Below are 21,165 nucleotides of genomic sequence, written 5' to 3'. Positions count from 1 at the left end.
TGAATATAGCAAAACAGGTCTGTCCTGACTAGCTTTCTGTCTGAAGTCTGTTTAGATTGTAAAAGCAGAGGGGACAAATTCCAAACAGTGGATACAAGTAAGGATAATATTTAAACCACAACCTTTACTTAAATCTCATGAACTTTGGTGGGACTGAAAATTAAGAATGCACTTAAATCAAGGTAAAATCTTTTTTCTTTATGTTTTACATCTTATTTACCCTTTTTAAACACTTAGCTCTTTCATTTGTGTTTTAATCTTTATGTGTTAATCTTTATGTGTTTTTCCTGCTGATTGGTTTGACATAGTAGAGATACAGCAAATGTTCAATATTGAACTTAAAAAAGAAAGCAGATGAACAAAAAGCAACAGCATGCTAAAGCTAATTAAAATGTTTTCAGAAAAGGCTGCATAACTCCAGGAAAGAAGTACAAAGAAAAATGAAAAATGTCCTGCTGAACCACCATGTAGCTGAGGACTATTTTTATGTTTAAAATTGCAACCAAAAGAAATTGGAGCATTCTTTGCTTAGTGTACATGGGTGTAGCTTCTTATAGTCATTCAGAGGGGCTGTATGACTGATTTTTTCCTAACCTCAGCCTTGAAACTGCAAAAGCATAAGTCTTGAAAGATGCAGCCAATTATGGTATGCTCTTGCAGCGCCAATTGGAAAGTTAGCTTGACATTTAGAACAAAATGCAACACAAAGGGAGATCAGGTTCTCAATAAATAGAAGGCTTTAGCTGAGGCATCATTTTTAATGTAACAAGAATGATAGCAAATGTTTCTGATTTGTTTCTAAGAAAGAAACAGGCTTTTTGGAATAGCCTTCCATGAGAGGTGGTGCTCTCCCCTACCTTGGGAGTCTTCAAGAAGAGACTGGACAAGTACCTGGCTTGGGATCACATGACCCCCCAGCACTTTTTTCTGCCACTGGCAGGGGGTCGGACTCGATGATCCATTGAGGTCCCTTCTGACACTAACATCTGTGAATCTATGAATCCATTTGTTTTGCAAAGACTGACCTGCATTGTACTTTTATCCAGCAGAATAATCTTATTTCATTTGAAACAGATCCGTTATATATTATACCTTGAATCTATCCCAAGACATTCCAGTTTTGCAGCTCCTAAGTGTTTATATGCAAAGCTCCCCCACTGCCTCCCATTTAGTCCTGATTTGGTTAAGCAAGTGGATTCAATGGCCGCGTCTACACAAGACACTGACTGTGCAGTTGTTGACTTGCATAACCGCTGACTGTGCAGTTGTTGACTGCACCAACTTGCATAACCAAGTACTAAATGACTGTGCAGTAACCAGCATTACTGTGCAGTACTGTCCTGGTATGGCTGCCTAGTGATGCTTACTGCACAGTAGCTCGTTGTTACTGTGTAGTACCATCACATCACAGTTCATGCCCAGTGATGCTACTGTCTAGTAGTAATGAGCTACTGTGCAGTAAACATCTTGTGCAGATGTGGACAGTATGATTTAAAAATTAAGCAAAGGATAATGTGCTTTGCTGAATTGGGAGCTGTGTGCAACCTTGAGGGCCAATATGTTCTCAGGCTTCCTCCGTATGATCTCATATTGATGAACTTTTACACTGCAGCAGAGCTACCGAACTACAAGTATTTTAATTTGCAAATATTTTCATATTGTACATTCAAAAATAACTATTTAGCTGGTTAGTATGTTGCTCTCCGCAGCATAGAAACAGCTGGTTTTGCATAAGCATTAGAATTGTTTCATACAAATAATGCACTGGATACATTGAAAACCATTAAAGAAACAAAGCTTACAAAAATAACAAAATAAACCCTTTAGCTAATAGGATGACAGCAGTCACCTTTTCTCAAAATTGCTCCGAAAAGAGAAAATTTTGGGTTCAAAGACTGTCCAAAAGGCTTATGGTGAGGTTTTGCACTTTCAGAAGCTTCCACTGAAGACAGACAGTTTTTCTGTTCACTTGAATGGAAGCAAATGTAGGACCCTTGCTTCTCTTGTATATCAGTGGTCACCAACTGGTTGATCCTGATCAACTGGTCGATTGGGTAGCCCCTGACAGTCAATCTCAGACTGGAGGGACTAGCTCAGTCAAGCTGGGGGGGGGAGTGGGGGTGGTGGACACAAGGAAAAGCGCAGCCCTGGGACTGAGGTGAGTGGCTGAGCTTTTCCAGTCCTGGGGCTACAGTTCAAATGTGTACAGACATTCATTAGATTGGGCTAAACTGTTCCTGATCTAACTTAATTCACCTCCTCAGGTGAAATAAGCTAGATCGGGCTGGTCATGTTTTGCCTGATTTAACCTCCTGTACAGATCAGCACTTAGACAGATCTAGCTCTAATTAGGTCAGTCCAAGTGTAATGTCTGAACATTCCTTCAGATACTGCTATGACCCCTGTGTGCATACATATATTATCTTAGGGGACAGAGTTGTCTACTGTTGAAGTTGCTGATATGTACCCTGTACATCTTAACTGCTGAATGATTTTAGTCAAACATCAGCATCTTCACAAGCCTGTGTAGGCAGGATTACAAGAAGTTCCACCTTAAAACTATCTGCTGATAATAAATTGTAGAGCCTGACAGCATAGGTGTTCTCCATTTCTGCTCCACCATGCAAGTTAAAAATGTTCCGGAGAAGAGGAAGGACAGTTATTAAAGTTTAGTTGATTGCATGGTTAAGCAACCCTCAGTGTTTGCCCTTTGGTATTTGCATAAGTAAAGGGCAGTTCAGCTAGAGAGATAGAAGCCCCTTGATAAAAGCAACCTCATCAGGACAGGAGAGGGCAGTGAGTTGTTCATGTACGTTATGCTGGTTTTATTTACCAGTTTGTAGTTTCAGTGCCTGAAAAATGCTTGAACTGATCCAGCTGGAGGACACCATATTAAAGTCTATGAACTATGGTGTAGCTACAAGGGGTATGTCTATGCTGCTTCTAACTGTGCTGATGCGGGGGGGTGGCATATCACAACGATATGCCCACACATGTTAAGAGACATGAGAGACATGCCTGAGGCCTCAGATCTTCTGGGCTATGGAAGAACGATGCCAATGTCCCCCAGCACTGCCCACCGTGGTTATGACTGCATTGCATCTACACATTCTCTCCTGCTGAACCAAGCTCTCTGAGTACATCTACATTAGATGCTTTACTGTGGATTAGACTAATCTAATGCACAGTAAATTGTCAACCTCTACATGTGCACTGGTCTTACTTACATCAAACAAATGAAGTAATATATAGAGAAAGCTCATGATACAGGAACTGATAAAGTGCTTCACCAAAAAAAAAGTGCTTTGTCTTGCTTATTTATAAGTATATAGCTATAAACTCCGAGTGGAAGAGACTTTTCCAATTTGTATTCAAATTTTAACACTACAGGGTTGATTTACAAATATCAGTGAGTTAGATACCAAACTGCCATCTACTTTTTATAGGATTTAGGTGCCTCACCTTCTTGAAGGTTTTAGTAAATTCCATTTGTGGCCTGCCTGCACCTTTGTGCACCTGACCCTTCAATCCGTTAAGGAGCTTCCCCAAACTCAGAATGTAAAAAAACAACGTATGACTTTACTTCTGGTTTCCTGTGCCATTCTTAACGCAGTGGGATGATGGAAATGCTTATATACATTCACAATATCCTGGCTTGTGGATTGCAAGTGAATAGGTTTCCAAGCCTTTCTTCTTTTCATGGAAATTTCTCTTTTCTGAAGTTTCATGTTAGATTTGCAGCTCGAAGAGAACAACACATTTTTTTTCTGCTGCTCTCCACTTCTGCTCTGAAACTGCAATACAGTTTCTTTCAATCCCAGCTGTACAGTAACCAGCCGCAACCATCAATGCTTTACAGGCCCATATGTTGTAGAGTTCTGTAATGGCACAGTCTTCTTAATATTTCCAGAATCATTAGAGACAGAATATCAAATCTCCTTTGGCTTAGATGAAGCGTTTTATTAGCAGCACGATGTTATACAGTAGTCTCTGTTTTTTTTACAGTTCTACTGTGAAGGTGCTGAGTTATTAGTGTCTTCTCTTTATGGTATCTGAAACAAAGACCAGCAGAAATTATTTCAGAGCACACAGAGCTATGCATACAATTTTAACTAAATATTAATATTATATTTGAGTAGGTCAACATTTCATACCAGAAAAAGTTTCCAATTGAAAGTGGCAACATTTTTCCTAAAAAAATCTCATTGATTTTTTTTTTTTTTTTTTTTTAATATCCAGATCCTTTCAATCCAAAGCAATTTCCTGGTAACAGAACCCCTGTTGATGTAAATTGACTGACTTCTACTACCTAACATCTCCTACAAATTTAATAATTTAACTACATTTCTAAAGAATCTATCCAAGTATACCCTCAGTTGGCATCAGGAAAGTTCATGTCCATTAGCAGAAGTGGAGCTTTAAGCATTTTATCTCCATCTTGAATAGGTACTTACATGATTACTATAGTATCTAAATGCCTCACATATTTTTCAAGTATGTAGTCCTATAAGGGAAGTAGTACTATCTGTATTTTGCAGATGGCTAAGACAAGCCTAAAGAGGCTAAGTAACTTGTTCAACAATGACAGTCGGTCTTTCATCAGCCCCATGGGATGCCCATGCCCACTACGGGACAGGGAAGTCCGGGTGAGGGTGATCCCCTGCCCTCCATTAATGCTGACTTCGTGAAGGAACATCTTGAGAAGCTGGATACCTTCAAGTCAGCCGGCCCTGACAATCTTCACCCCAGGGTACTCAAGGAGCTGGCGAGCATCATAGCCCAGCCTCTAGCACGAATCTTTGAAAATTCTTGGCGCTCTGGTGTAGTGCCCGAAGACTGGAAGAAGGCCAATGTGGTGCCTATCTTCAAGAAAGGGAGGAAAGTGGATCCGGCTAACTATAGGCCCATCAGCCTGACTTCTATCCCGGGGAAGATCTTAGAAAAGTTTATTAAAGAGGCCATCCTTAATGGACTGGCCGACGCCAACATCTTAAGGGATAGCCAGCACGGGTTTGTTGCGGGTAGGTCTTGCTTGACCAATCTCATTTCCTTCTACGACTAGGTGACCTATCACCTGGACAAGGGAGAAGAGATTGATGTCATATATCTTGACTTCAAAAAAGCCTTCAATCTGCTGTCCCATGATCACCTCTTGGAGATACTGGCCAATTGTCGCCTTGGGTCCTCCACGATCCACTGGCTGGAAAATTGGCTCCGGGGTTCGACCCAGAGGGTAGTAATTGATGGAAGTCACTCATCGTGGTGTCCTGTGACCAGTGGGGTCCCCCAGGGCTCTGTCCTTGGACCCATACTGTTCAACATCTTCATTAATGATGTGGACACTGGAGTCAGAAGCAGACTGGCCAAGTTCGCCAATGACACCAAACTTTGGGGCAAAGCATCCACACCAGAAGACAGGCGGGCGATCCAGGCTGACCTGGACAGGCTCAGCGAGTGGGCGGATGAGAATCTGATGGTGTTCAACGCCGATAAATGCAAGGTTCTCCACCTTGGGAAGAAAACCCCGCAGCATCCTTATAGGCTCGGCAGTGCTATGTTGGCTAGCACTATGGAAGAAAGAGACTTGGGGGTCATCATTGGCCACAAGATGAACATGAGCCTGCAGTGCGATGCTGCGGCTAGTAAAGCGACCAAAATGCTGGCTTGCATCCATAGATGCTTCTCAAGCAAATCCCGGGATGTCATTCTCCCCTTGTACTTGGCCTTAGTGAGGCCGCAGCTGGAGTACTGCGTCCAGTTTTGGGCTCCACAATTCAAAAAGGTTGTGGAGAAGCTTGAGAGAGTCCAGAGAAGAGCCACACGCATGATCAGAGGTCAGGGAAGCAGACCCTACGATGACAGGCTGAGAGCCCTGGGGCTCTTTAGCCTGGAAAAGCGCAGGGGTGATCTGATGGCCACCTACAAGTTTATCAGGGGTGACCACCAGTATCTGGGGGAACATTTGTTCACCAGAGCGCCCCAAGGGATGACGAGGTTGAATGGTCACAAACTACTACAAGACCATTTCAGGCTGGACATAAGGAAGAATTTCTTTACTGTCCGAGCCCCCAAGGTCTGGAACAGCCTGCCACCGGAGGTGGTTCAAGCGCTTTCATTGAACACCTTCAAGACAAAACTGGATGCTTATCTTGCTGGGATCCTATGACCCCAGCTGACTTCCTGCCCTTTGGGCAGGGGGCTGGACTCGAGGATCTTCTGAGGTCCCTTCCAGCCCTAATGTCTATGAAATCTATGAAATCTATGACAGGAACTCTGTGATGGGACATAAAATTTAACCTGAGTCTCCTGAATTCCAGGCTAATATCTGAACCACTGGACCATCTTTCCTAATTCTTCTAAGGGAGTCTGCTTTTGAATTTTTCACAGCAGCAATAGCCCAGTCAGGGATGCTGCCTGTAGAGAGGCTCTGCCCAGTACCACTTCCCAGAGACATTCTGACTGAATTAGCAAGAACTTCCAGAGAACAGAGGCTGTGCCCTCCAGAGTGTATGCCATAATGCCATCAAAAGAGTGCAGCGATAGCTACAGCACCACACTCTAGTTACACCATACTCCATGTAGGTAGGTAGATTGGGGAACCTAGTAATGACAATGAATGTAATATTTTTTTGAAAGTAGTAAATTAAGCAAGCTGACTTATTTCTCTCCTACTTACTTTGACGTAGTCTGTTGAATCTCCAGTTCTTCCTCTTTTTCTAGTCTGCATAGAATTGATTCCAAAAAGGATAGATTAAACTTAATGTACTGAGCAACCTGTTGGGGGAATGTAGGAAAGGCACATTAATGACGTGCAAGAAATGGGGAGAGTATAAGGAGATATGCAGAATTATACTGTACGTACATCACTGCTGACTTCTTCTGCATCCCTGTCCATGAGAAAAAATTGGGCAATTTTTTCTGAAGGTCCCTGTAAGATTCTCTCCAACAGTGGAATCTCTGTGTTCTTGAGCTGTTTCTTTTCTGGGAATGAAAATACACTAATTGACTCTCACAATCATTTTGCGGCATAATATGCAGCAAGAGTACAAGTGCCTAAGACAAAGAGCATCTTCTTGTCTTAGGTTTTTCAGCCTAAGGCCATATACAGCCATTGACTGACAAATTGCCATAAACATAAACAGAAGTCCCACATACAAATGTACTGTATAGGAGTAGATGGCCCTAAGGAACTAAGGCCAACATTTCTGAACCAGGTACCAAAAATTAGGTGCCTAAGCAGAAGCATAATTGGGAGAAGAGGGAGGTATGTGGACTGAGACAGCAGCTCTAGGAGCTGCTTTGTGGGGGAGTTGGAGGTGGGTGAGCCACAGAAAGAGCCACCGCTGAAGTTGGTGCCTTCACCTTCTCCTCCTTGTGTTCAGTCACCATGTTCAAATTTGGGTCCAGAAACAGACATCCTTTTGGGGAAGGCCAGTAGGTATTCTGTTGTCTGAAAGTTTTCTCTGCATTTGCAAGTAGTGTTTGCATTGCTAAAAAACCCCTGCAGTTCTACCAACCCCTGTTCTAAGGTGGTTCGATCTTTTCCATATTGGCCAATAAAACTCTATACCTGCTGAGAGATATGGGACAGCTTTGATATACATCCTAACTCCCTCCTGGGTTACCTCTAGTCATGACTGACACATTTGTATTTGCGTGGCTATCAGTGTTTCATCCAGTGCCTGAGTTTCAATGATTTTAGTCAACTGGGAGCCTAGTGTGGTCAGGTAGTGGGCACCTTTTGTCTTTGATCTATCAGATACATTCTATTTTGCTTGCTACTGCTCTCCTGATGTCTGGTGAGGCAATTCCAGCAAGTAGATGGAGACTATTGATATTCATTTATTTAAGGCATCCAGTAATGCGCCTACAACTTTTGTTCAGCACAGTGTCTAGCTTTTTGGCATGTGCTGATCTTTCCCAAGTTGGGCATGTGTACTCAGCTGCTGAGTAACAATGTGCAAGCACAGTAGTTTATAATGGTGTTGGGTTAGCCCCCATTTGGATTGCTGAGCTTCTCTAATATGTTGTTTTGGGAACTGACTTTGTGTTTTTGACATGTGCATTATAAAAAAAAGTGTGCAGTCTAGTGTCACTCCCCAAAAAATAGTATTTAGGCAGAAGATAAAGGTTATTCCATTCCAGGTTAGGTTGAGTTGCTTACTAGTTTTTTAGTTCTGAAGGTGGAAGAGACTAAGAGTAGTGTTGCAGGTTACCTTTAAACCATTCTAAAGGCACTTAAAACAGAAGTGTCCATGCATTAAAGGGTGTTAAACTGTACCAAATCTCCCCTAAGTATCTTAAAGTTATATCACTTTGGGTGAGGGTTATCTTTGAGCTGTTCTACCTAGCTTGAGTTAGGGCATTGTTAGTCTGCTCCATGGAGATAAAGGGTACAGAGAGAAGTGTAGTTCCTCGCCATAATTAAGCAAGCTTTGTAGGGGCTGAAAAACTCCCAGCCTGAAGTCCCTCCACTCCTTTTCTCCCCTCCCATTCTGAAAACAGTGATAGGCTTGGAGGCAGCTCACATGGAAGTTGCAGAAGACACTCTGTTTTGAAACATCATCATCTGAAACATTTGAAACATCTTCAGATTATCACCAGATCAGCTGTTTTTGAAGGTGTCTGATGCCATGCACTTCTGTTTGGTCACAGCTATAGGCTACTTTCTGTGGCCAGATCAAGCAAAAGAATTCACTTTTTCTGCACCCAAAGTGCCCAATTTGCAGTCATCCAGCATCCTAGGATGCATGGCTCCCAACAACTCTACCTCTGACAAACTTTCCAACTTTCCAAGCTCAGGGGATGGTGCTGGCCCCAACCCAACACCCCCACCTACCCACAGTAGGTATGTCCCTCAGACAACAATGTACCATGCTGCTGACTCCAAAAACCTCAGGAGACTGATCTGGGCTCTTGGCCCAGGGGCCAGGTACATGGCCCTCCCCTCAGAGGACTAAGCCTCTGCCCAACATCTGGGGGGATCTCCCTAGTCAGGAGAATTTGGGGGTGGTGGGCTGGCTTCCAACCCCAGGCGCCCATGTTCTTGTGGGGAAAGGAGGAAAAAGACTGCCTAGTGTCAAGCATAGTGACAGCATGGAGCCTGGGGAGAAATGCTTCCGCAGGCTTCATGCTTTTGCCACACTGAATCCCCATAGTTTTGCCCTTGCTCGCCAAACCCTTTACTAGTAACTCACAGTTGTGTAGATCAGAGATGGCACTAAATCTTCGTCCTGAAGCTGTTCTAGCTTTAACACCATCTACCATTCCACAGACTTAGAATGGTTTAAAGGTAACCTAACCTGTGTTTTATTTGGATTGGTATGTAGTTGATTTTTTATGTAAAATCTGACAACCCACTGAGCACTGAGGCCAGTGTGGCCTCAAACTGTGTGAAATTCTTAGCTTGGGTGGTACTACACAAGCCATTTGCCTAAATAACATTTCTTATGCCTGGGTGAATTGGTTGATCGTTGGTGTAGTATAGGTGCAAGCATGTCTCCTTCAGGTAAGCCATTCCTCTGTTTTTGCCATCACCTCCACTTCTTGCATAATTCAATGCAGAATTATCAAATTTCTAGCAAGGTTGTATTATTCATAGTGTTCAGTAATCTTTCACCATATTTTTGCAAGGAACTTCCAGTGTTTTACAGTGTCAGAAGCTGCTGAAGTGTCTATGAATATGGCACCAGTGACAATTTCTTTTTCAAAGCCATCTCTAGTGTGCTGCATGATGTTTAATACTTGACCAGTGCATGGGCTGAACCCAGCTTGCTTGAGGAGTAGGTATTCTTCAACAACTGTGACAAATGGTTTTAAATGTTATAGAGTTTGAAAAGATGACATAGTAAGGATATAGATTTGAAGTGCTTTGGATCTGAGGGATCTTTCCCCATTTTGACAAGGGTGACAATACATAATTGTTGCCATATCTTGGGCGCTTTGTACATGATTACACACATTGTATAGCTAGAGTAACAAGGGCCTTGCTGTTGGTCCGAAGTGTTTTATTTGTTCTGTGCAAGTATCATCAAGACGAGAGGCTTTGCTGTCTTTAAGCATGTTTATTGCAGTTGCCACCTGGCAGTGCCACCAGCACTGCAGCAGTGGCCCCATGGACTGGCTGTTCCCAGGGCATGGAGCTGCTCTGTTATACCTCTGCTCCTAAGTTTATATTCAGGAATCTATATAGAAACTGGTATACACAGAAACATATGTTTCAGTTTAAGTAAAATAACAAGGAGTTAGACCCTAATTTCATGCCCACTAGTTTTAAACTGTCAGCCTTCATTTCCCTTGTATAATTTTGAAAATAATTTGTTACCATTAATAGTTTGACATAGGAAGAGCTCATTAGCCATGTTAGTCTGAAGTTATTTTAACATGTAAGTCAAATATAAGCCCTCTTTTGTCCACCTTACTCCTAATATTTGTAAATGTTACTTTTACCTTGTTAAAGTGTATTATTATTCTTTATTAGTGAGAGAAAGAATGCAGGGGAAGCTACAAATGCATTTGCTGAATATGCCATTTAAGGCCAAGCAATATGAACGGGATATATGAGAATAAGGGTTAACACCTTTAAAATACAAGCAAAATCTCACAGGAATAAAGCTGTAGGCTTGGTACTTAGGAAACCACCATTTCAAAGGAATTTTACCAATTGTTGCTTCACATTAGTATCTTTTCAGAGCAGTATACTACTAGTTTCTAAAAGAGCCACCCTGAAATGATGCCATGTGCCCTACAGAATTAAATGGAATTAGTGGGCACTTCTACATGAGACGCTACTACACCATAGTGTTGGCAGGCACTAGGCATGATGACAATGATACTGCACAGTAGTAGTGAGATACTGCACAGTAGCTCATTGCTACTCTGCATTAGTATAAAAAACCCATGTGGGGATGGTACTGCACAGTCACGCCAGCTGCTGTGCAGTCATTTAGTACTCGGTTAAGCAAGTACTAAATGACTATGCAGTAACAATTGTGCAGTCTGCCACTTGTGTAGACGCAGCTGCGGAGAATGTGAATTAGGACAGATTTTTTCCCAGAGTGTGGTCCTCAAGTACTCTTTCCCACCCCCACTTTTTCTGATGTAACACATAGCATTCTCCAGTGAGAAATATGCACTGAATAAATGTGGGTAATTCCCCTGTTTCACAATTATATTGTTCCTTCGTAACTGGGAATCAAGAATGGTGTGGCATTGATATAACCCATAGCTGGGGAGCCAGGATATGCTAGTGGCTTGTCCCCATCATGTAGGAGGTAAGACTCCAAAAGCCCATTTAGTATATAAACAGAGGTGGAGCAATGGTGAATCAAACTGGCTGGCATGCTTACCTCCTGAGGCATGGATAATGTATAAGGCAAATTCATGTGGACTGTTTTCAATCTGTCAAAAACAAAAATCTTCAGCATACTGAATAACACATTTTTTATACTGTATTTTTCCTCAGGATGACACCGTCAGCAAATGCTAGATATGCATCTCAAACTTGTAAGTTTATATCACAATTTGATATTTGGGATCCTCGTACTAACAACCTAAATATAGGAGGGGAGACACTTCTGAAGTCTCTTTGATATGGCATCATCTTCCTCTCCCTGCTTCCAGATACCAAGTAACTAGTAAAGTTGGTTATTTACAGTATTCCAGAACTGTTTTTTGCCATTTTCAATTTAACACTCACATTTAAGATGTGATATGCCCTGCTATTGGTGTTAGTGATGATAATTATTTATAAAATGTAGAAGCACTCTGAAACAGAAGTTCAAATGCATCATCTCCAAAGCCAGGGTTATTATAAGCACCAGCAAAAGGAAGGGTTATTATAGCCACCTTAGAGTACACTACCATTGCAGATTATGATTCTATAAAATATTCCAAAGCTCCTCGCACACAAATACCATGTTTATCCATGAGTTTAGCACATGAGTTTTCAGTGAGGAAGATCCTAAGTCCTGCCCCTAGATGTAGAGCAAAATTCCTTTAGTTCATAGATTCATAGATTGTAGAGTCGGAAGGGACCACAATGGATCATTGTGTCCGACCCCCTGCCCCTGGCAGGAAAGAGGACCGAGGTCAGATGACCCCAGCCAGGTGACTATCTAGCCTCCTCTTGAAGACCTCCAAGCTAGGTGATAGCACCACCTCTCTTAGAAGCCCATTCCAGATCCTGGCCACCCTTACTGTGAAAAATGTCTTCCTAATATCTAACCTAAATCCACTCTCAACTAGTTTACACCTGTTATTCCTAGTCACTCCTAGTTGTGAGCAAATCAGAGGCTTGAAATAGATGTAGCCAAATGAAGCAGATCCGCTGTGACATAATGGGCATGTCTACATGAGATGTTTACTGAGGAGTTACCTAATTAGCTCCGCAGTAAATGTCTCGGCGTCTACACGTGTGGTCCTATTAGGCTGCAGGAAACTAATAAACTCTGCAGCAGGGTTGTACTTGTAAATACAAGTACTATCCTGCTGCGGAGTTTTTTCATGCACAGCAAAGCATATGCAGATGTTGACCTGGCTGGCTAGGGCATGAGGGTGCTTCAGTATGGGGGCTGCTTTGCTGCAATAAATTCTGGTGCACACTGTGCTGGAGTTTATTAATTCACTTTACTTGCACATGTCCACATGCCTGATGCATTAGAAGACAGCTGATCTGCTTCACTGGGTGAAAGACACTTTGCCTCTTGTCCTGCCTTTGATGGTGCAATGTGACCTTTTTGCTTTCCCTGCTCAGCCAGACCTGTGCCCTGCATCTAGGTGGGTGGGGAAAGTGGGGTTTTTACTGCCCAGCCAGACATGTGGGTCTGGTTGATTAGGAAAGTACTTTTCCCCACTCAGCCAGATCCTGGGTATGGTTCTGGATGAGTGGGGAAAGACCCACAGAGGTAACAGATGTCTACTATAATAAAGCATCAAAATCTTTTACCACCTTTTGTTGTGCCACTGATTTTTCCTTTCATGTAGTTTAACAAAGCATATCAACATCTATTTGTTCAATATTTGTGTCACCATAAAAAATGTTATGGTGGTACAAATGAAATGTCAAGCTGTTTCCACCCATACTTTCAAGGGCCTCTCACTAGAAGGACAAATGGTCATATGCATTAAGCAAGTTATTAGCTCCCTCTTCTGGGCAAAACTGATTATATGGTATATATTTTTACTGTAAATATGGTTATAATAAAGTCATTTTCTAGTTCCTCCTTTACTAGAAATTAGAGCAAAGAGTATATCAGATACTTTTCCTTGTAATTTACCCTTGTCCTTTAAAGAAAAGCACATACTGTCCTGTTGGTATACTTACTATTTAGGGCAACATTCTCTGGGATATTTTTGTTTTTGCCTATAGTTAGGCAACAGACAGCAATCGTATATTCTGGTTATCTGTTCTAGAAGGCAGTTCTTGTACTGCTTGAATGCAAACACCTCCCCCACTCCAAAGCACAGAAAATTACCTTAAATTTATGAAGCAGTTGTTCTATCACTTCCCCTGTTTTCATGTTGCTGTTTATTCTTATTTTAGTTTCTGATCCAAAAGCTGGAATGAAAACTGATGTCTAAAAAGACAAGATGAGCAACAAAATGTGGTGTTAATATCAGTTCCAGGGGAAAATGATGGGTGTGACATGCAACATGCAACATGCTATATCATGCAATATGTGTTTTCTTCTATTTTTAGAACTGTCTGCTGCTCTAAATTTACTCCTGCATGCTTTAAAAACACCATAAATGGTACCCTTTCCCTGAGTATGACATGCTTTGTAAACAGACTTAGCCATTTTTTCTGGATTCTTACAAGGAAGAAAGAATCTAAAATAATTAATTAGGACACTATGACAAAATTATAAGCTACTACAATGACGTGTATGTCAGCACTTCTACAGCAAACCCTATGCCATAGGTTTTATTTCTTAGCTATAAATATAAGCCAAATTCTGATCTCAGTTACACTACTTTAAATCTGGAGTAATGTGACTGATTTTAACTGTTTTAACACCAGCTTATATGAAATGTTAACATCTTATATTTACACCAGCTCATACAAGAGCTGCATTTGGTCCAGTCATTTTGCTCTGAAGGTAGCATCATGTTCACACCTCATAGTTGTAGAAATGTCCATTAATGCAGAACCTGTGACTTTCCACATCTTCTCTTGCTATTGTGATATGCTTTGTCTTCTTTCTCACTAGTGCAGCATCACTCATGGTTCTTGGCAGGGAAGGGGAGTCAAACTCCTGTTTCCTCATTGGCTTCAGAGTGCTGTTTTCATAAGACAAGTAATCTGGGAAAATAAAATCAAACATCAGCTCAGTGCACATTATGTGGCTACCCATTCTCCCAGTATTAGCAATGCATTGCATTCTCTCCACCATCACTGTGGGGATCATTTTCTTGGTGAAAGTAATGCAGGATAAATTTATCATAATTATTTTTGATTATTTGCATTTCATTAGCACCTTAAAATATCAGCTGGAACAAGAGAAAAATGGATCTTCCTATACAGAGGGCGTGTCTACATGAGACACTTAACTGTGCAGTAGTGTAGTTTACTGTGCAGTAAGCATGTGTGTCTACATGTGCACATGCTTACTGCTCAGTAAAAATCCCTAATGGTGAGTAAATTCGATACCTGCTTTTGCAAAAGCAGGTATCGAATTTACTCACCATTCGTCACTGAGCAGTAACACGCATGTAGATGTGACCCAGAAGCAAATTTGGGGGGGCCAGCCTGAGACCAGCACCAGGGCTCTGGGTTGGGAGTCTCTCCTGCCTCAGGGCTGGGCTCTATGTCAGCCCCTGCCACATGCCCTTAAAAGCCTGCAGGCATTTTGAGCTCTGGGGCACACCAGTAGGCAGCCTGAGACCACTCTAAATCCCTGTGTCCTCCTGGGTAGGCTGCAGGCCAGCTTCCCCAGCCTGCCTGCACCCTGGCACCACTGTCTGGCACCACACTGCTGTGTGCTTGCCAGGCCCACACTGTCCAGGCCTGCAGGCTACAGCAGGGTGCTGCAGGATGCTACAACTTCTTGCTATGCCTGTCAGCACCCAGGTCCAGTTGCAGGCAGCTTCTGGCTGCCAAGGCCAGCTCCAGCTGCCCACAACCCACCCCCAGCATCCTGCCTGGAGCCAACAGGTGCTGTGGGGCATTGCTTTGCCACATGGCCATCAGTCCCATTCTGTGCCCCTGCAATGGGCACTGCAGGCTGCTGCTCAGGCCCAGCAGCACAGGGACAGTTGCACAGAGGCCTGGAGAGCCAGTGCAGGACCTCTGATGGAGCTGTCTTTGCCCGTGCCCATGCCTGTACCCGCCACCTGGGGCCTCACCTGGTTGGTGGAGGAGACTGTTGACCTCGTGGCACTGTGGGGCAAGGCAGAGGTGCAGCACCACCAGTTTGAGCAGGGTGGGCACTCCAATGCCTACATCTACAAGGGGCTCTCAGGTCAGATGCAGCTCAGACACAACCGGTCAGCACAGCAGTGCTGCATAAAGGTCAAGGCCTTGAAGGCACAGTGAGTTATGATCACCGACCACAATCTTCGGTCAGGGAGTGCCCACAAGTCCATGCCTTTTATGTGGCAACTGGTGGACATCCTTGCACCCCAGAACCCAGGCCACAACTATGTTGTGTACAGCAGCATGGGCAGCCTGAGCAAGCCCCCAGTCTGACCTGGCACCCATGGTGATGTGTTGACAGGGAAGGGTCCCTCCAGCTGTCCATCCTGCAGAGTTCTCCAGCTGCACCCTCCACCAGCAGCTTGGGGAGCCTGGCCCAGTGCCTGCTGCAACAGCTCTGCAGTCCCAGTCCCAGCCCCAGCCATGCGGCGTGGCTGACCATGTTAATGCTGGCCACCACCAGTGCCAGCTCCTTGCTGGGGAGGAGAGGAAGGGGGCGGCTGAGTGTCTGGAGGCTGTGCCCTGCCATCTGAGGACACCACCCAGAGCTGCATGTCATTGTCAAGAGCCAAGACCTCATGGAGCCACCAGCCATGCCAGCCTCAGCCACGTGTTAAGCCCTGCATTGTGGGGAAGGCCCTCCTCACCCCAGCCCATGGAACTGCCCCCCTTTCTACCTGGTCTACCCACACTCCTCTGGCCCTAGGTTCCCCGCCACAGCATGCAGAGAGGCAGGAGACAGTGCTAAACTTCACTGAGCAGCCCATGCCCCCACAGCTAGGTGGGCATGGGTCTCTTACATGTTGAGCAGTGCATTGCTGCCAGTGGCAATGTCCTCCTCAGCAGCAGGGGGCAGGGACATGTAGTGAAGCCACAGGTAGGCCTCCAGGTGGCAGCGGAGGTTGCATGGCAGCTTGGGCTTGCCCCCTGCACTATCAAACCTCAGTGTCCCATGCCAGGTACACAGATTTGCCTGGGGCACCATGGCCATCAGTAGCAGTAGGGCATAGTGGGTCAGGTACCCTTTGGTCTACTCAAACAGCTCCTTTTGCAGCAAACTGGGGCAAGTGCAGCAGGGGCATACTTGGGGCACAGCAGCACCACAGGGGGAAGGTCTGGCCCCTGGGTACCTCCCCGGAGAAGACACCTATGGGGAGGGTGGGGGCACAGGCAGCTCCTTATCTCAGTTATCTGGGAGCCCTGCACCCCCTAAGCCCAGGTGCCATGGCCTGGGTAGCAGCGCAGCCAAGTGACTGGCCTTCAGGGCAGTGAGGGCCAGTGGGATCTGGAGCCACAGCAGCAGGTGCTGCCAGGAGCCTGGCCTCACTCTGGCTCCATGAGGCACAGAACTGGAGCTGCCTGCAGTGGGGCCAGGATTGGATGCTGGCCCAGGACACTGGCTGCTGGAGGGAGAGCCGCCCGTGCTGGGTGACCACTGGCCACAGTCACCCCTGGGTGAGCCCACCACCCACCACTCTTGCTATGGTCTGTACACCATTGGGGGAATGGCCAGAGGCTGGAGTGCAGGGTGCCTGTCCCTGGGTTCTGCCTCCAAGGCACCACCACCCTACAGGCCCCTACCTCAGGTTGGTACACAAAGCACTTTGGAAATAGTTTGCACAGGGAAGAAAGTGTTTTACTGCTGGTGGGTGGGTGGTGGAGGGGTTCTGTTGCTGTCGGGGGGAAGAAGGGGGTTCTGTTTGTTGTAGGGATCTGTTTGATATGAAGGGAATAAAAACATTTTCTTCTGACGTGTCTGCAGTGATTGTGGGGCTGGGGGGTGGGCAGTCCATGCATGGCAGTGCAAGTGGGCTATAGCGGAGAGTGCAGGAGGAGATGGTCAGCCAGCACCTCCTGCACCTGGTGTCCTAGCCCTTGCTGGAGGGTGTGTGGCTCTCCACCAGGGCATAGGTCTGGCCCAGGCACCAATTAAAGAGGGCCTGGAGGGGGTCCAGTTGGCTGGTGTAGGGCTGCATAACCCAGGGCATGAGAAGGTAGGTGGGGTCCCCAATAAGGATAGGCAGGACCAAACATGGCACCCAGCTGCAGGTCTGGTACCTGCAGCATGAAGCAGCCAGGGCTGGCAGGGCTGCACCAGGGCTGGCAGGATGGAATTTCTGAAGATGTGGGTATTGTGGGCTCTGCCTACCCAGCCAGCGCTCATGTGCGTGAAGGCCCAACAGTCGTTCATGATGGACTGCAGCACCACAGAGTGAAGGCCCCTCCAGCTATATATAGAAGAGCTGGTCTCCATGGGGTGGACAGGTGATGGGGATGTGGGTCCCGTCCAGGGTCTCAATGCACTGGGGGAATCCCACGGCACAGAACCTCACAACCACTGCCAGGGGGTCATGCATGTGGAGCACAGTATACCCCAGCACATCTTGGAGAGCGCCCCACATCTCCAGGATGGCCTCCCTGGCAGTGGCCTTGCCCACGCCAAACAGTTGGCTGATGTACTGCAGGTTGGTGGGTGTGGCAAACTTCAGCAGGGTGAGGGCCAGCTGGGTGTCTGCAGGGAGAGGCGGCTATGTGCTGGTGTCCTGATACTCCAAGTGTGGCCAGAGCTGCCCCAGGAGGTCCAGGAAGGTGGTCTGGGTCATCCTGAATCCCTCCAGTCACTGCTCATCGTCCCAGGTATGCTGGGTGATGTGCAGCCACCAGTCCTGGCTGGCCTGGCTGGCCCAGAGGAGGAGGGACTGAAGGCCAGGAAGGTGACAGTGGCCTCAGTGGTGGCATCCTGAAGCCTATTGTCAGCATCCCTGTTGGGGTCCAGCCAGATGGACTGGGTCCAGGTGGCAGCTGCGCAGCAGTGGTGGCCCTACGACAGGGTGCGGCAGCCTAGCAGGTGGTCACTGCATGTGGGGGAGCTGGGAGGGGCCAGATAGCCATGGGCCAGACAGCAGTCAGTGTGGTGGGCCAGTAGGGCCTGTGCAGTGGTCATCAGGAGCCTGTGGCACTGGTCATCACTGCCATGGGCAGGAGATGGAGGAGCCAGGATGCATGGGGGCACACACAACAAGGAGAGCACCACCGAGTGCTGTCCCTGCACTGGGCATGCTGCTCCTGGTCCAGGAAGGGGCTGGCTAGGAAGCAGCAAGTGGAGCTGCCTTTTCAAGGGGGCTGCCAACTGCTGACAGCTGTAACCAGAGCCTGGAGATCCCCCTGGTGGCAGCAGGGGCCCATGCCAGGCCTCCAGGAAGTAGAAGCAGCTTGCTGCCATTGGCAGCATATTTGCTCCTGCTTCCTTGCACGTGTAGACGCTTATACGGGACCCTTTACTTGCGAATAATTTACTCACGAGTAAACTGGTCCCTCATTACACGCTCGTGTAGACATGCCCAGGGGACTAAATTTTTCCATCGATGATGTCTGTACATATAAAGATATAGGCACTAACCTTTCTCATGGTTTATCTCCTGTTCAGAAGTATTTAGTGTCTCTTCGCCAATGTGATACAGATTATCAAACTCTCCCCAGCGTGTCATCCCTCTGAAACAGTGATTGAGCATGCATTTCTGGTTAAATATTCCTTTCTTATTGAGGGTGAACTGAATTTATCCCCCAGTCAGACATTATGTAAAACTTGTGAGATCTTGTTCAGAACTGCATATATCACGTTAGCATCTGTCACTGTTGTATAAAGTACCTTATATACCCAAATTCAAGATGATTTTGAAATTAAGATAACCCCCTAATCATTAAATTCTACACATGGAAAATGATAAATTTGATATAATTTTCTATGTACAGAATCTAACTAGTGGAAGGTCATCTTAAATTTGTACCCCACAACTACCGTGGTGGGGAAACCAGTGGGGGGGGGGGAGAGGGAGGGGCCAGACCCAAACTCTTTACCCTCCTGTCTGTTGTCCCCCCCCATACCTGTGCCTGTCCCTCTGCTGCCTGCTTTCTGCCATACACCCCCTGCCATGTGCCCCCCTGCCATATGCCACTCCATGCCTATGCTTGCCTCCTTCTGCCTACTCCCTGCCCCTTGTCTCTTGTGCCTGTGTCTGCCCCCCTGCAGCCAGACCCCTACCAACTGCTTCTCCCTGCAATCTTCCCCCCACATTTTGCTCCCCTGCCTGTACCTATCCCTCCACTTCCTGCCTCCCCACAGATGCCTTCTCTCCTCTAACCATCTACTCCATCTCCAATCCCTCTATCCTGACCTGACAAGGCCAGGAACTACTGCAGTTTTTCCCTGGCCAGGCCTGGTTGGAGTGGAGAGTGGGAGGCATGTGGAAGAAGGGGTGGGGGAGCAGGGGTCAGACTGTAGGGGCAGACTCCAACCAAATTCAAGACAAGGATTTTTTTTCTCATACTGATTGGGAGTAAATACAGTAATTTTAGAGCTCAGAACTAAACTCACATCTCTTAAATTCCAGATTAGTGTTTTAACTACAAGCTCAAACTTCCTATCTACAAATGTTTCCTGAGTTTATTAGAATAAACTTTCTGATAAACAGTCTTTGACCAAGTACAATGCCAATCAAATACTAAAACAAATAATTTGCATGGAAATGGTCTCAGATAATGGGAAACTTTATGAATCATAATGGAATATTTTAGGAGGAATATTGACTGCCTCAATACCTTTTATACAGGTAGGATATTAAAAGGATATCTGCTGGGTCATTTAGGATCAAACTGCTCTATATATCTATGAACATGCTAGCAATAAAGGGCAGGTTACATGATTTTTATCATGACAAACATTTACTTTATGATTTAAATATGACACTAGTAGAAAACTTCTGAAGCAGTAATTGACAAAGCAGAAGTTTAACTTCCCATTCTGAATCAGCTTGCCTGCCTTCCCTCTGCAGGCTGTTAATTGCCACAACAAAGGTCCTTTCAGAGGTAGGAGGAGATGTTGAGATGAGGAGCCTTAGCTTATTTTAGCAATCTGCTTCCTCAGCAGGCAAAATAGTTGCTTCTTCTGGAACAAGACCAATATGATATCCCTCACCATAACAGGAAAATGCCCTGGGACCTCACCAAGATCAAACTTCCTGAGTTTCCCTGATGCTGTCATGAGACTGGCCCAAGTAGAAGAACATATGGGCCTTTTGTGTTTACACTGATTTTTGCAACACTTTTAAATCACGATTTAAAGGCTAGACTCATTACAATGCAATAACTTCTGTCTTCATTTCAGAAGCTATTGCCAAGCCAAACAAGCACCAAGTGAAACTTTGCATAGACTTCCACCATGCAAAACGCAAACCAAACCCTTATGGAATCCGATTTGCAAATATCATTTTTGTTTTATCAACACAGGTGGAGTGCCTGGAAATGTCAGCCTGTTTGCTATTTACAGAAGTTACTGTTTTACCTTTTGTTAGGAAATAAACCCTCACGCTCTGGTGACTTCATAGTTACGAAAGGTGGAATCTGCTTCTCATCTTGAATTTTCAACCGGATGGGATGTCGTACTCCCCAAAAGATAGACAGGATTCCTTCAATAGTAGGCTTGCTGCCTTCTGGCTGAACAAAATCACAAATGCTATGTTATTACAGGTTTACAGAATGAAGGTCCGTAGGAAGATGCTGGGAAACAGTGGTGACTGGAAGCAACACCCTACCTGCTGTAGTCAAGTGACTAGGCCTGGTGAAACCAATTGGGCAAGTATGCTTCAGGAACCAAAAGAAAAAAGGGGAACTGACAAACATTTTAGAAAAATCAGTTCCTTAGCATTTTTAAAGTCCTTTGTCCCTCTGCAAAAGTTCTTAAGTGTGACTTC

At 45.3% G+C, this 21,165-nt stretch overlaps 1 protein-coding gene and 1 long non-coding RNA gene across 3 annotated transcripts in view; one reads left to right on the top strand and one right to left on the bottom strand.

Moving 5' to 3' along the window:
* The first annotated feature begins 106 nt into the window (after window positions 1-106).
* On the top strand, window positions 107-21,092 carry LOC132248643 (uncharacterized). Its single transcript, XR_009459956.1, has 3 exons — window positions 107-182; window positions 11,465-11,505; window positions 20,942-21,092. It is a non-coding gene; the product is annotated as an uncharacterized LOC132248643 (long non-coding RNA).
* Window positions 1,619-21,165, bottom strand: part of RASSF6 (Ras association domain family member 6) — a 41,139-nt gene continuing 21,592 nt past the window's right edge. For both annotated transcript variants that reach the window (XM_059722368.1, XM_006265653.3), the window contains 8 exons: window positions 20,757-20,908; window positions 18,816-18,907; window positions 14,118-14,302; window positions 13,476-13,577; window positions 11,349-11,400; window positions 6,863-6,981; window positions 6,677-6,774; window positions 1,619-4,052 (listed from right to left, as the gene is read on the bottom strand). In XM_059722368.1, the coding sequence (XP_059578351.1) occupies window positions 3,977-4,052; window positions 6,677-6,774; window positions 6,863-6,981; window positions 11,349-11,400; window positions 13,476-13,577; window positions 14,118-14,302; window positions 18,816-18,907; window positions 20,757-20,908 (876 nt within the window). In that variant the 3' untranslated portion in view covers window positions 1,619-3,976. The remainder of the gene's footprint in view (window positions 4,053-6,676; window positions 6,775-6,862; window positions 6,982-11,348; window positions 11,401-13,475; window positions 13,578-14,117; window positions 14,303-18,815; window positions 18,908-20,756; window positions 20,909-21,165) is intronic.

The sequence above is a fragment of the Alligator mississippiensis genome, chromosome 2 (genome assembly GCF_030867095.1).
Source record: "Alligator mississippiensis isolate rAllMis1 chromosome 2, rAllMis1, whole genome shotgun sequence".
Classification (NCBI taxonomy): Eukaryota; Metazoa; Chordata; order Crocodylia; family Alligatoridae; genus Alligator; species Alligator mississippiensis.
The sequence above is the reverse complement of the archived record's forward strand: the minus strand, read 5'-3'. Positions and strand labels throughout refer to the sequence as shown.